Source organism: Ornithorhynchus anatinus, chromosome 1 (genome assembly GCF_004115215.2).
Source record: "Ornithorhynchus anatinus isolate Pmale09 chromosome 1, mOrnAna1.pri.v4, whole genome shotgun sequence".
NCBI classification, from domain to species: domain Eukaryota; kingdom Metazoa; phylum Chordata; class Mammalia; order Monotremata; family Ornithorhynchidae; genus Ornithorhynchus; species Ornithorhynchus anatinus.
In genome coordinates this window covers 10,435,117-10,450,865 of record NC_041728.1, presented here as the reverse complement: position 1 = coordinate 10,450,865, position 15,749 = coordinate 10,435,117, and the positions used below count along the sequence as shown (strand labels likewise).

The 15,749-nt window shown below is 45.1% G+C and overlaps 1 protein-coding gene across 2 annotated transcripts in view; it reads right to left on the bottom strand.

The window, feature by feature from the left end:
• Positions 1–10,983: 10,983 nt before the first annotated feature.
• Positions 10,984–15,749, bottom strand: part of PCSK1 (proprotein convertase subtilisin/kexin type 1) — a 40,819-nt gene continuing 36,053 nt past the window's right edge. For both annotated transcript variants that reach the window (XM_029066969.2, XM_029066978.2), the window contains 2 exons: positions 13,263–13,424; positions 10,984–11,984 (listed from right to left, as the gene is read on the bottom strand). In XM_029066969.2, the coding sequence (XP_028922802.1) occupies positions 11,610–11,984; positions 13,263–13,424 (537 nt within the window). In that variant the 3' untranslated portion in view covers positions 10,984–11,609. The remainder of the gene's footprint in view (positions 11,985–13,262; positions 13,425–15,749) is intronic.

Here is a 15,749-nt window from a genome sequence, read left to right as displayed (position 1 = left end):
AAACCCCACCCCCTCCTCTTTTACAAAATCCTGCCCCTCCTTAAACGAGTCCCACCCTCTCCTCCTTCAACAAGCCCACCTCCTCCTCAAGCTGGAACAGACTTACTGTGTGCCAAGCAATGTTCTAAACACTGGGGCAGACATAAATTAATCAGGTTGCACACAGCCACTCACTACACATGGGGCTCACAGTAAGTACGAGAGAGTAGGATTTAATCCCCATTTGGGAATTTAGGCTCAGAGAAGTTAAGTAACTAGCCCAAGGTCACACATCAGACATGTGGCAGAGCTGGGTCTTCTGACTCCCAGTCCCATGCTCTTTCCACTAGGCATGATACCTCACTATATATTATGCGTTTGTATAGATACAGGCATATATCTATAGCTATACACACAAAAATATACATATGCATGTATATACACATATGTTTCTATGCGTCTGTGCGTATATCACATATTAAGTCGAATTTTGTATTTAAGGAAAATATCACTGATAGTGAAGTTCACCTATGAGTGTGTAGGTGACTGAAAAAGCCAGTGCCAGATCCATACTGGGTCACAATTTTGAAGGTCAAATGATTCTTTTAGAAATGATCTGCAAAATAGAATTGACCCAGAGGTTCCCTCTTTCCATCCCTGATGTCGGCACTTTGAAAAACCTTTTGTGGACATTAGCACAACCCTTCACTGACACAGGGGGGCAGCATTTGAACACACACCACACACACCCCACACCCCACACACCAAAAACACACCCCACTCCCCCATGTACCCCCCCCCCCACCTACACACCCGCAACACCCCCAACTCTGCTTCTCATCTGGAAAGGCTCCTCTGGACGACATTTCCACCTCTCCCAACCCTCAGAGTGTGCTGATTCTCATGCAGGCAGAAGAATGCTTATTTTTCCACTTTCCGTTCAAATTATAAGCAGCCCCTCAGAGTCCTGGAAACTACTTAAATTCTAATATAACTGGAACTGCTGAGACAGCTGGGATCTGCCCGTCCGACGCAGAAACCTTGTTTCTGGTTTCCCTTGGGCAGGGCTCCAGGTGGTTGTGTTCCCTTGTCGTTTGCTTTAGCTTTACTCACTGAAATTCTTCTCATTGTGGGCAACACAGCTGGACTTTTTACACACTTCCTCCACTGCCAACTCAGAGACCTCTCTTTCTCCCCAGTTGGTTGACCCCGAACACACCTGACACCATTCCGTGTTAGGAGCAATGAGTAGGCTGGCTGCAAAGACCTGTCTATGTTGCACTTTCAATCTGTTGTCGATCGATCAGTAGTATTTATTGAGTGCTTACTGTATGCAAGGCACTGTCCTGAGCATTTAAGAGACTACAGTATAGCAGAGCTGGTAGATAGGTTCTCTGCCCTGCTGTCACCTACATCCATTAATGTATAATTTAGCCAGTATTTGATGGGATTGATAGAATGTGAGACCTATCAATTCTGCATCAAACCTGGGGACCAGTGGTTCTCTTTGCAGCGGTGAGGAAAGAGTGATTTGAGCAACATTGCAAAGCAGTGTGACACTGAGAAGAAGCAAGACCTAACGGTAGGCTATCAGCTTCCTCTCTGGTCTCTCTGCTTCTAGATTCTCCCACTTCCATGCGTGTACTATTCCAGCGCTTAGTACAGTCCTCAGCACATAGTAAGCACTTACCATTAGTATTACTATTACTACCAGTAATAATGATAATAATAAAATATGTATTGGCCAAGCCTGTATTTAACTGTTGACTCTCCCAGTTAACATCTCAATTTGTTGGAAATTAAATCATACATCATTCTGGCTCTCTTTCTCTCACTCCTATTAGTTGGAGGCAAACATCTATTGGTTGGACCATTACTATTTCTCCAATACTATGCTTACTATAACCTTCTAAACACACGTATGTATTCTAATGACCAGACAGTGGGCTTTGGGGACCCCAATATTGAGGTTCCTCCTCTACCTAGTAGTTTGAAGGAATAGAAGATCATTTAATTAATAATAATAATGATGGTATTTGTTAAGCACTTGCTATGTGCCAGGCACTGTTCCAAGCACTGGAGTAGATACAAGATATTTGGGATGGACACATTCTCTGTCCTAGCTAGGGCTCACAGTATCAATCCCCATTTTACAGATGAGGGAACTGAGGCACAGAGAAGTTAAGTGATTTGCCCAAGCTGACACAGCAGACAAGTGGTGGAGCGGGAATCAGAACCCATGATCTTCTGACTCCCAGGCCCATGCTCCCCGCGCTCTATCCACTAGGCCATAGTTTAGAGAAACTATTCCATACATGGCATGGGCAAAGACAAGAGAGAAAGACAGACTGACAGAGAGAAATCAGATAATCCCTAAAAAGCATAATACTGAACAGCATATCATGCAAGTTCACTTATTTTTCACAGGAAAGGAGCAAGAACTAAGAAGGGAGGTTGTGTGGGTGTCAGAAAAACACAACAGAGGAAAATCATCTTTAAACAGGCAGTCGATACTGGGGAATAAACTCACTTGTTTATTGGTGATTGGTGATTGACTCTGCATTGTAATAGAAAGTGAGCAAATGTTTTGTTTGTGAGTGCTTAAATTGGAGGAAAATGGGACTTTTATAAACTGTTGGAGGAAACACAGGAAAACAGTTTCAGGAGTTCCCCATGGAGCGAGAAAAAAATCAAACTGAAGGAAGGACCGTGTTTGGAATTGTGGCTCAATTCCCTGCCATAAGGCCTGGGTTATTATTCTGGGATTTCTGATGTTAGGTCCCATTTCCAGAAGTGCTCCCTGCCATTTTTGAATTTAGACTCTGGCCCCTCCCACATGGAGCACGGGAGTGGTGAAGCAGGGAGCCCCCATGGCCCCTGTAAATAATTCCAGGTGAATGCTGGCGTAATGGATAGCGCATGGGCCTGGGAGTCAGAAGGTTATGGGTTCTAATCCTGGCTCCGCCATTTGTAGGCTGTGTGACCTTGGGCAAGTCACTTAACTTCTCTGGGCTTCAGTTCCCTCATCTATAAAATGGGGATTAAGACTGTGAGCCCCATGCAGGAAAGGGACTTTAGTAAGAGTCCTTTGTATTGCAAGTGAATACAATTAGCTTATATTTACCCCAGTACAGTGCCTGACACATAGTAAGTGCTTAACAAATACCACGATTATTATTATTAATAATAATTATACTACATGGGATGGGACTTTTGTTCAATCTGACCATCCTGTTTGCATTTACCCCAGAGTTTAGCGACAGACAAGTGGAGGAGCTGGGATTAGAGCCAGGTCTGTGCTCTACCCACTAGGCAGCTGTATCTACCCCAGCATTTAGAAAAAATACCATCATTATTATTATTATTTTTTCTACCCCCGTGCTTGGCAAATACAAGTGCTTAACAAGAACCACAATTATTACAGGCAAAAAGCGGCTAGGGCAGATTGGAGGAGGGGGAGGGAGAGCGGCATAAATGACCGTGGAGCTGGGCAGACTGGGCCGTGGGATCAGGGATGTAGTCGGTTAGACCTGGGCCGAGCTGCCAGCGTTTAGAAGGCAGGAGTCATTGAGGATCCAGAGGGCTCTCGGCTGCTGCTCTTCTTTCCTTCCAGAGAGGCCAGGGGGTGTGAGAAAGTACCGTCCTGTGGATTAGAGTGACTAGAATCACCCTCAACTCTGGCCACTCACCCTCCGGCCACCTCCAGTCCTCACTACCCTCTAGACTGTGAGCTCATTGTGGGCAGGGAATGTGTCTGTTATGTTATCATATTGTATTCTCCTAAGCACTCAGTACAGTGCTTAGTACAGAACACTTAGTACAGTGCTCTGCACTCAGAAAGTGCTCGATAAATACCACTGACTGACTGACTGACCTCCATGGCCTGACCTAGTCTAGGGAAGTCTGCCCTTTCACCCCTCAGAGTTGTGTTTTTGAGGGTGCGTCTACTTGCCGCAGTGTGGGGCAGCGTTAAAAGGCTGCTTCAGCCTGCACTGGATTTAGAATTCAACCCGGAAGAGCTTCTCGACGGGATTGTAAATGGTCAAAGTGAGTTTTCAGTAAATACAATCGATTGATTGGTTTGTTCAAATCCCATCTCCCTCCTCGGGGCTGAGTCACGCAGTAAAAACCATCAAGGCCAGGAACATCTCTGCTTCTTAATCTCTTCCCTCTTGGGGCCAAGGTGGCACTCTGGATCGAGCTCCTGACCAACGCCGATAGCCAACTTTGCCTCTGTGGCCTAGGGAAGGTCCTGGTCAATCCGTGCCACCCCTAGGTCCTTGTTTGGTCTCCAAAGAAGCACTTCTGTTCTGTTTCTCTGGGTTTAAAAAAATGACATATGGCCAGTTTCCTAGTCTGATCTTTAATGTTTTATTTCATAAGCATGCCCTGAAATCTGTCAGGGAGAGAGGGGGATTGCTGTCAGACAAAGGTTTTGTTGAAAGGACATCTCTTTATCCCAGCAACCCAGAATCAGATGGCCTGCTTATGATCCTGTGCCATGTCTGAGAACATACAAAATAGAGTGGAATCCAATCGAACGGAATATATTGCAAGATCTCTTATTGTCAAGAGTAGAGCATCAAAACAGGATTAAAAAGCTCTCTAGATGTGTGTAGATATCTAAACAGCTGACAGAAAACTGCCCCTAAAAGATCCTTTTTTAAAAAATGGTATTTTTTAAATGCTTACAATGAGTCAGCTACTGCTGACTCTCTCTACCTTGGAGAGAGTCCAAATCTATCTCTTCTCTATCTCTATCTTGCTTCTCTATCTTGGAGAAGCAGCGTGGCTCAGTGGAAAGAGCACGGGCTTTGGAGTCAGGGCTCATGAGTTCGAATCCCAGCTCTGCCACTTGTCGGCTGTGTGACTGTGGGCGAGTCACTTCACTTCTCTGTGCCTCAGTTCCCTCATCTGTTAAATGGGGATTAAGACTGTGAGCCCCACGTGGGACAACCTGATCCCCCTATGTCTACCCCAGCGCTTAGAACAGTGCTCGGCACATAGTAAGCGCTTAACAAATACCAACATTATTATTATTATTATTACTGCTCTAAGCTCTGGGTTAGACACAAATCAATCAGATTGGACACAGTCCCTGTCCCTCATGGGGCTTGGAGTCTTAATCCCCATTTTACAGATGAGATCACTGAGGCACAGAGAACTGAAGTGACTTGCCCAAAGTCCAACAGCAGACAAATGGAAGAGTCGGAATTAGAACCAAGCTCCTTCTGACTCCCACGCCCATGATCTGTTCACCAGGCCATGCTTCTTCTCAGTGTTTCCCTGTAACTTTCCCGGTGACTTTATTTTCCCATAACTGCTCCACTAGGTTGATCTTGCTCTCTAAGGAATCTCAGCCAGCTTTTGATCTGGACTCAGTAATAATGATTGTGGTATTTGTTAAGCACTTACCATAGACCAAGTGTTGTTCTAAGCACTGGGGTAGATGCAAGATAGGTTGGACACATCCCTGTCCCAAATACAGCTTGCAGTCTTAGGGGTTGGAAAGCAACTATTGAATCCCCATCTTGCAGATGAGGAAACTGAGATATAGAGAGTTCAGTAGAAATAATAAACATAATCTCAGCCCTTGAGGATCTTACAACTCAGCAGGGCAGATGTACACTAAGACAAATTACAGGTAGGGGGAAGTATTGGCCGGGCAGAGAGAGAGGAATAAGTACCTTAATGCTCAAGTGATGCTGAAGTCCTGAAGTTGGCTGTTGAGGTGTATAGAGGGTGAGAGGGAGAGAATTTAATCAGGGAAGGCCTCAAGCAATCATTTATATAAAACACTTACTGTGTGCAGAGCACTGTACTAAGCACTTGGGAGAGTACAGTGTAACAGAGTTGGTAGACACGAACCCAAAGCAAGCTTGTGATTTTAACCTCATTTTCCCACCTGTAAAATAGGGATTAAAAACTTGCTCCTTCTCACCACTAGACTCTGAGTCCCAATCAGTTAATCTATCAGTGGTATTTATTGAGCACTCACTATGTTCAGTACACTGTACTAAGCGCTGGGGAGAGTACCATCCAACAGAATTAGCAGAATCACGCTGCCTGCCCATGATGATCTTATAACTAAAGTGTTATGTTGGTATTTGTTATGTTGGTATTTGTTAAGCGCTTATTATGAGCAGAGCACTGTTCTAAGCGCTGGAGTAATAATAATAATAATACTACTAATAATAATAATGTTGGTATTTGTTAAGCGCTTACTATGTGCAGAGCACTGTTCTAAGCGCTGGGGTAGATACAGGGTAATCAGGTTGTCCCCCATGAGGCTCACAGTTACCCCCCATTTTACAGATGAGGTCACTGAGGCACCGAGAAGTGAAGTGACTTGCCCAAAGTCACACAGCTGACAAGTGGCGGAGCCGGGATTCGAACCCGTGACCTCTGACTCCCAAGCCCGGGCTCTTTTCGCTGAGCCACGCTGCTTCTGATATGAATAAATAAGTAATTTATAATATATAATTTAAAGATCTGTACACGTGTTAAGGGTGAGATGAATACCAAGTGCCCGAAAGTCACAGGTCCAAGGGCATAAATGACGCAGAAGGGAGAGAGAGCTGGGGAAAAGAGGGTTTAATCAGGGAAGGCCTTTTGAAGATGTGACCTTAATAATGCAATGAAGGTAGAGAGAGTGGTGGTCGGGCATATATGAAGGAGGAGGGAGTTTGAGGCTAGGGGGAGGATGTGGGAAAGGGGTCAGCAGCAAGATAGATGAGGTCGGGGTTCAGTGAGTAAGATGATGCTAGAGGAGCCAACTGCGCCGGCTGGGCTGGAGTAGGAGATCATTAAGGTGGGGTAAGATGGGGCAAACTAATCAAGTGCTCCATGAGGAACAGGGACTGTGTCTGATTCTATTATCTTGTATCTACCCTAAAGGTCAGTATAGTGCTTGGCACATAATGAGCACTTTTCAAATAATGCAATCATTATTATGTGGGAACTGAAGAAGATAACTTATTTCACGGGTGTCCCGGCTTTCATGATTCAACTGACAGTTGCACCAACTCTAGTGAGGTTGTCTTGGAGCCCTTATGAAGAGGGATCTGCTGTCAGTTTCAAAGAGGTGAGAGGAGAGGAAGCATTTAGGGGTGGAAACTGCTTCCCAAGCTGTTTGATGCTGGAAGCAAGTGGAGCTCAGGGTTTCGGGAGTCTGGGTTCGGGACACGAAGACAGTAACTCTGATTTTGATCGCTGATTCTGCCATTCATTTGCTGGGCGACTTTGAACTTCTCAAGCACTTGAGGAGTGCCTAAAATAGCATCGTATTCACATGCTGACCACACATCCTGTTTTAGAAGGGACGGTCTCAGATACTGAAAACTATCCTGAGAAATGTATTTATAACATGTGTGTCTCCCCATTTAGACTGTAAGCTTGTTGTGGGCAGGGAATGTATCTAACAACTCTGTTATATTGTACCCTCCCAAGAACTTAGTTCTGCACACAGTAAATGCTCAAAAGATACCATTTAAAAATTTAAGGATACAATATCTTAATGTATATATATATATATATACACACAAACATATATGTATATGTATATATGCATAGATAGAATGTCTAATACGTTTATCAATTTACCCAGAATAGTCCGAATTCTAGTACTTATATGTATGCAAAAATGTGTGTGTGTCTGCGTGTATATATATGTACTAGAATTAGGACCGTCCCGGTTAAACTGGCTGACGTTTTTGGCGTCAACTTCTCAACTACCCACATTCACTTTAACTCCTGGGACTTCCCATCCAGGCTGGAGCATGCTCAGTCCAGGCATGATTTAGGCCCCCACTCCATTTTGAGACTGGTAAAGCAGATAATAATAATTATTATGGTATTTGTTAAACATTTACTATGTGCCAGGCACTGTACTAAGCACTGGGATAGATAAAAGCAAATTGGGTTGGACGCAGTCCCTGTCCCACAAGGGGGTCACTCTCTTCACCCCAGTTTTCCAGATGAAGTAACTGAGGCCCAGAGAAGTTAAGCGACTTGCTTAAGGTCACCCTGCAGAGCAGTAGCAGAACTGGAATTAGAACCTGTGTCCCAAAAGGCTAGGGGAGTCCCAGCAGGCTAAAGGACTTAATTATTTCACTTTTCCCCACTCCGCTTCCCGCTTTCATGACTGTTGGGAAGGAAGGGAAGCACATCCGAACTTGGAACTGTGCCCCGATATCCCAGATTTCAACTCTACGCCTTCTTATTTAGGTCCTTCATGTAGACTTTCCCGGGATCCCCAATCCCAAGGTGAGGCATAGGGTGAGTAACCGTCTCGGACTAGCTCCCATTATCCTTTGGTGCTGTTGTCAAGGACAGAACCTAAGGGCTGACTTGGATTGTTTGTTTTTCTTCTTCTTTTGAGTCATTTATTCTTCTGCTGGACAACTGTACTGTACATTTCCTGGGTCGTTTGTTTGCTGCTTTACTTTGTACTTTTTAGTCGTCTATAAAAACGTTACACCACACACTCTGGACTCTGCTAACACACTGTATTATGCTATTAGACAAATGTAATTTTCACAACACATCACGTACATGTTTTTTTGTCATATTTGCAGGAGGAACATGCTTTTTAAAAATATTTTATTGGATGAAACTTTCTCTTTCTCAAGAAAAAAGTTGATTCTTTAATAGAATTTATTACCTCTTTTAAAATTCTGTCTCTTTGATAAAAGTCATTACATTATAAATACCTGTAAAGAAAATATAGTTTAAAATTCTGACAAAACACTCTCTATTTTTTTTTCCTCTTACATTTTCACAAAATCCACACAGGCACCAAGAGAGACGAACAATATAAATGCTCTATAGCTGTACACTGCACACTGGGTTGGAAACATTCAGACGTTAAATAGACTAGGGTATCAAAGCCTCTCATCGGCAAGCCTTTGGGAGTTAGCAAGGGAGTCAGGATTTAACCCAACACCAGTTCCTGGAGGGGAAGCAAAATGCTTCATCCTCGAGATCAAGCTTGTGGCAGTTGTCAAAACAGAAACACGTTACTTCACGCGAAACAGGAAGGATCATCCAGGGGTGACCTAGAACATGTTGTAACTGGGGTTCTTGGAGGCTCAGGAGAGGAAGGGGCCTTTCTAACACCAAAATGGCCCCAGGGCAGAGCTGGTTTAGATTTGTATTATTAATAATGGTGGTATTTGTTAAGCGCTTACTAGACTTCAGGGTCAACTGTGAAGAGCAATGGGGAGGGAAATATGTTGTTGGAACTTCAAGGTTAGGTCTGTGCATACAGATTATCTGGATAATACAGTCCCTCTCCTCACCCCCCCCAATAAATTGGATTATTTACATATTTCATACCGAAAAAAAATCTTCCTGAATTACCTGGATAATTAAAACCAGAGTTTAAAGTCAGTTTGGGGGTTCGAATTACCCTGGTAATTTGACAGTGTCTTCAGAGGAATATTAATAATAATTATGGTATTTTTAAGTGCTTATGATGTGTCAGGCACTGTACTAAACGCTGGGGTGGATACAAGCAAATCAGGATGGACACAGTTCCTGTCTCACAAAGGGCTCACAGTCTTCACCCCCATTTTACAAATGAGGTAACTGAAACACAGAGAAGTGAAGTGGTTTGCTCACGGATGAAGTGGTTTGCTCATGGACATACAGCAAACAAGGGGTGGAACCAGGATTAGAACCCATGACCTTCTGACTCCCAAGCCCATGCTCTATTCACTACGCCATGCTGCTCCATTATCTATCCAGCCAAGGAAGACTTGAATGGATGTTTTTCTCCTCTGTGTTATCTACGCTTTACACAGACTCACTTAGAGCTCAGAATTATTTTTATAAGAAAGCAAGATTTGGTGAAGTCATGGATCCTGGTGGCAAGAGAAAAAGTAAGGATCTCTTAGAACCAAAGAACATTCACTCTGGAAAATTTCAAGAAAAAGAAGAATCCAACCTTCCCACTTGGGTTTTTTGCCATTCAAATTTCTTCTTGTTTTCCTTATTTGGCATGACTTCTTTTTTCCACACTTCTTCCTTACTGCTTCCAGAAGCAAAGAGAATTCAGGATGAACTTGAGGAAGCATAGCCTAGTGGAAGAGCACAGGATTGGGCAACAGGAAATCCGGATTCTAATCCTGGGTCTGCCATCTCGCTGCTCTGCCTCAGTTTCCCAATCTTTGAAATGGGCACTAAATACCTGTCCTCCCTCTCTCTTAGACTGTGAGCCCGTAAGAAACAGAGACTGTGCCTGGTCTGATATATATCTGGTTAACTACCCCAGCATATAATATAGTGCTTGGCACATACAAAGTGCTTAATAAAAATTTTTGTTATTATTATTATGGTCCCAATTTTACTAGTCTCAAAACTAGCAGAAAATGCTCACTGCTTTGTATTACCTCAGACACAGGGTTCATTTAATAAGATATTCATTCTACAGATGAGGTCAGAAACTTCAATAATCTAAGCACTAATAAACAGCCTCCTTTGTAAAATATTGATTGTTTAGCTGGGCCTCAGATCTGAGATGGATTTCCGAGTTTATTTTTTCCAGACAAATTTCAGTAAATCTTGACGGGTCATCTAAATTTTAAGCTTCCCAACTGAATATCTAGAGCAGAGGCAAGAATCCCAGACTGTGTCTTGGGCCAGGGGATATATTGGGAGTGAAGGGGTAGGAATAAACAGAATGCTGGGAAATAGAAGCCTAGGGATTATTTCTAACTTCAGAGCCTCTATCTCTAACAGAATTTCTCTGTTAGTCACTCAGACATCAGAAATCCCTTTGTCTGAGAACAGTGATTTCAGGGAAGCATGGTGGCCTAGTGAATAAAGCACCGGCCTGGGAGCCAGATGACCTGGGTTCGAACCCTGCCTCCACTATTTGCCTGCTGTGTGACCTCGGGCAAGTCACTTAACTTCTCTGTGCCTCAGTTTCCTCATTGGCAAAATGGAGATTCAATACCTGTCGTCCCTCCTACTTAGACTGCAAACCCCATGAGGGAGAGGGACTGTATTTGGCCCAATTTGTATCTACCCCAGGACTTAGGCTATTGCTTAACATTGTAAGCGCTTAACAAATGCTGTCCAAAAATATTCAAGATTTGTTTTATGATGCTAAAGATAAAGAACCGGGAAGAAGGCAGTTATTTGAAATACAAGGAAAGTTATAAAGGTGGAAAGCCCCAGTTACAGAGGCCAGGGGTCAGGGGTCAGGGTAGGCCTTGGCACATATATCCTGGTTTTCCAGCCACGGTTGATAATTACGGTTTCACTTCAGATGGATTAGACTTGTTTAAGGGAGAAGGCTGGGCCTGGAGTTTTGATGGGGTCTCAGAAGCCCTGAAGGCCTGGAAATCCCGACAGGAGGTGATCCACTGCTGTGACAGGGAAGGAATGGTTCGAACAGACCCGCTTTCGACTCTCACCAGCCGACAGCTTCCCCCCACCCGCTAGATTCCCGCCTGCTCTCACCCTCTCTCGGCTGACTGGTTGTGTCTCCAAGAGGCGACACAGATGAGTGAGCAAATGATCCTAGGAACCAAATACGAAAACCCTCCTTGGAGGGCTGAGGCAGGGGATGGGGAGGGCCAGGGAGGAAGCATGAATATTTCCAACTCAGGACCGCATTCCTAATTTCAGTTTCGTCCATTGAGGATGTTGAGGAGGGCCTGCCGCAGTAGATCATCTCTATGTTTGTACGGTTTGGTGTTGTAAAACACATCAACGTCATCACCGTAGAGACTGTCCTCGGAGTCTCTGATGGGGGAAAGTTTGTTTAATCTCTCCAGGGCTTGATAGAAGAGTCTGTGTAGAATGCGTAGCTCTTCCTTCGAAGTCTTCTTTGGTGCTCGGTTTGGAACCATCTGTTTGTTGAGTGCATTCTGCAGAATTCGGCGTATGACATCTAAAGGAGTTTGCTCAGTTAGTTTATCGGCTCTGCTGCTGTTGTACCCGTTGGGACCTTCTGAAACTGGAGGAGTCTCGCTCAGGGTGTCTGGCGTGGTCTCATCCTAAAACACAGAACACCACCGGTGAGGTGGGCCTAATTAGCAGTGACAAATTAAGGGGGTTGGTGCTGCTGCTGGACCAGCCCGGGTGCCCGCCCGAGAGATGCTAGGAATCAATCAGCGATATTTATCGAGCGCTTACTGGGTAATGAGCACTGTGCTAGGCACTTTGGAGAATATAATAGGGGAAGTGGGAAAGTAGGATCGCCTAGTAGAAAGAGCAGGAGCCTGGGAATCAGAGGATTTCGTTCTAATCCTGTTTCTTTCACTTGTCTGTTGGGTGCCTCTGGGCAAGTCACTTAACATCTCTGCGTCTCAGTTTCCTCATATGTAAAATGGGAATTAAATCCTACTCCCTTCTAATTAGACAGAAAGCCCCATGTGGGACAGCCATCCCGATCATCTTCTGTCTCGTGCTTAGTACAGTGCTGGGCACATAGTAAGAGCTTAACGGGAGTAAAAATAATAATGATGTTAATAATGACAATAAAAAATCCACTGCAACGAGACCTGACTCAGGGACCTAATAATGGGGACCGGAGCCCAGAGCTCTGAGTTTGAATTCCTGCTCCGTCTTGATGGGTGGCTTCAGTTTTATCACTTAGCCCCTCTAGGCCTCTATTAGGGAGAGGGATTAACACTCAACTGGCTCTCATGAAAGTTTCAAGGTGCAAAGAGAAATAGCATTCCAGCTCTTGGTTCACCAACCTTGCTTTAGTTGGCTAAATGACACCCTGAAGGTGAATCTATGTGCGCACATTTTTTTCTGGAAATCTTTCTTTTTGACTCCATGTCGCATGGTGCAAAATTCACTCCATTACCCACTGCGGGGAGTACCTGGTGGGCATGTTTTTGGAGTAACGTAAATCTTTCCCTAATACTCTGATGTTATCAACATGTTGGCCTGGTTGATAGATGGCATTCTGGGAGTTTCCAAATCCTCCATTCTGGCCCGCTAACACCCGCCAACTCAGGAGGTCAGAGCGTCGTCTCCAGGGCCCAGGAAGAATGGAAGCCATGTGAAAGAAGCGGCCCAGAGCTGCCGTTGCTGATTGGATGGACTATTGGTCAGTCAGGAGAAGACCGGATCCCACATCCCCAGAACTTGCCAACTGCTATAACCTGCGACAGAAACCACCCGGGTAGATCCTCCACTCCTTGAAAACAAGGCTGAAATCCCTTCTGCTGAAATCCTTCCTTTATCAGCAGGAACGTTTCTGGAAATAGCCTTCAGTGTCGTCCCTGTACGGATTCAGGACTGTGAGAAAAAGGTGATCGTACCTCAGCCAAATCAGTCATCCTCTCCACCCCTCTGCGGTCATTCTGCACCGTATTGTAGGAAGTGTACACGCGAGGATTCTTCATGTGCTCGGGCTGGGATGACGTCCCATGCAAAATCAGCCTCCAGTTTACAATTCGGCCCTGGTTCTGGATTCTTCCAGACTGTTGGGAAAATACAGGTTTTAGGACCAGGAGCAAATGAGGGGAACGGTTATAGATAGCAGCACGGTGCTGCAAGCGGAGAAGCAGCATGGTGTAGTGGCTAGAGCACGGGCTTGGTGTCATGAGTCAGAAGGTCGTGAGTTCTGATTCCACTCTGCCATTTGTCTGCTGTGTGACCTTGGGCAAGTCGTTGACTTCTCTGGGGACTCGGTTCCCTCATCTGTAAAATGGGGATTGAGACCGGGAGCCCCACGTGGGACAGGGACTTGTCCGACCTGATTATCATCTATTCACCCAGTGCTTAGTACAGTGCCTGGGACATAGTAAGCGCTTAATAAATACCATCATCATTATTAGTATTATTACATAAGGTGTCAAGAATGTCCCCCAGATGGTATTGATATTTCTGGAGCTCCTTATTGAGAAGCAGTGTTGCCTCGTGTAAAGGACACAGGCTTGGGAGTCAGAAGACCTGGGTTCTAATCCCAGCTCTGCCACTTGTCTGCTATGTGACCTCGGGCAAGTCCCTTAACTTCTCTGTGTCTCAGTTCCCTCATCTGCAAAATGAGGATTCAATGCCTGTTCTCCCTGCTTCTTAGAAGGTGAGCCCCAAATGAGACCCGATTGTCTTATATCTACCCCAATGCTTAGAACAGTGCTTAGCACATAGTACCTGCTTAACAAATGCCACAATCGTTATCATTACTCTTAATAAACCTGTTCTCACTGCCCTTTGGAGAAAGGGCAGCAAGGCGAAGGAAGAGTCCACTGAACTCAGTTGATCTCTATAAATTCGTGTGTACCCGGTGGCCCAGAGCTGAAAAAAAGCAAGAAAGGATTTTTTTTTTTTTTTGCTTTAAAATCAGGTCATAGGCAATTCAACATTTGAATCAAAACTGAAAATGTTCTCAAAGCCTCTAAGTGACCCGTTTCAGGTTTGCTACCCTCAGATGCCTTGTGGTTCTGACCCTGGAAATAAAAGTAATGATAATAACTGTGGTATTTGTTAGGCACTTACTATGTGCTGAGCACCGGGGTAGATACAATATAAGCAGGTCGGACACTGTCCCCATCCCACGTGGGTCACAGTCCAAGGGAGAGGGAGAACAGGTATTTGAACCCCATTTTACAGGTGAGGAAACTGAGGCACAGAGAAGTTGAGGCTTGCCCAAAGTCAAATAGCAGGCAAGTGGGATAGCCAGTATTAGAACCCAGGTCCTTTGGCTTCCAGGCCTATGATGCTTCCACTAGGCCATGCTGCTTCTCACCGATGATCCTGATAGCGGTAAAATTTGGCAGGCTGACAAAAATATTAGCATCCACCTGCAAAGCCAGTCCTTAAACAAAGCTGGTCCGCCCTTCGGAGGGATTGTCAGAGCTGCCACCGGGCCCGAGTCAGCATTCCTGGTGAACCCGATTCTCTGTGGCTGCTATTTATCGAACATCTCTCTACCAGAACTCCGACTGCCCGGTCCCCCGGGAATGATGTGCTCACAGCCTTTCCGGAAACGAGGCAGCAGCCGTTGTTTTCCTTGTCTCACAGCGGGGAGGAGGGCAAATGCAGGACAGCGTTAGGCAGTGGCTGATATCATTCAAAGAATCAGTGGCACTAGCAGGCATCGAGCCATGCTCTCCTGACTGATATTTCCGAGTTCCGGTTCCCAGACTACGTTCCCCTCACCAACAAGTTCGGAGGGAAAGCTTGTTGCCTCCCTCCCTCTGAGATCTCACACAACCACTTCCCCAGTGGCCTGACTCGGAAGAGCTTGTGATCATTTCTATTTTAATAATGTATTACGAGAACTCCCACCTCCCATCTTAAATGCTTCCAACAAACTCAACCGTTCTCTTCTCTGTCAGTTTCTCGGTCATAAGCCAGGCGGAGGATCTGACCGTAATTCCTCTGAGGGATAATGTAGAAGGAACTGCACGCGCTTTGATCCCTCACCTTTCCCCCTTGGCTGTAACCTCTGGGTTGGGAGCAGAGGCGAGAGTGATACAGAGGGAAGGAGTACAGGTGGAATTGAGTCTCTTGGGGTCTGAATTTCCAAGCAAATCTAGATCATCTTCATTCAATAATAGTACTAATCCCAATAATCATAATGGTGGTATTTAAAGGCATACCATGTACCATGCACTGTCCTAAACACTGGGACAGATCAAGATAACTAAGATGGACAGTCCCTGTTCCACATGGGGTTCACAGCCTAAGTAAGAGGGAGGACAGGTACTGAATCCCCATTTTTCAGGCGAGGAAACTGAAACCCAGAGAAGGGAAGTGACTCGCCTAAGGTCACAGAGCAGGCAAGTCAAAGAGCCAAGAGT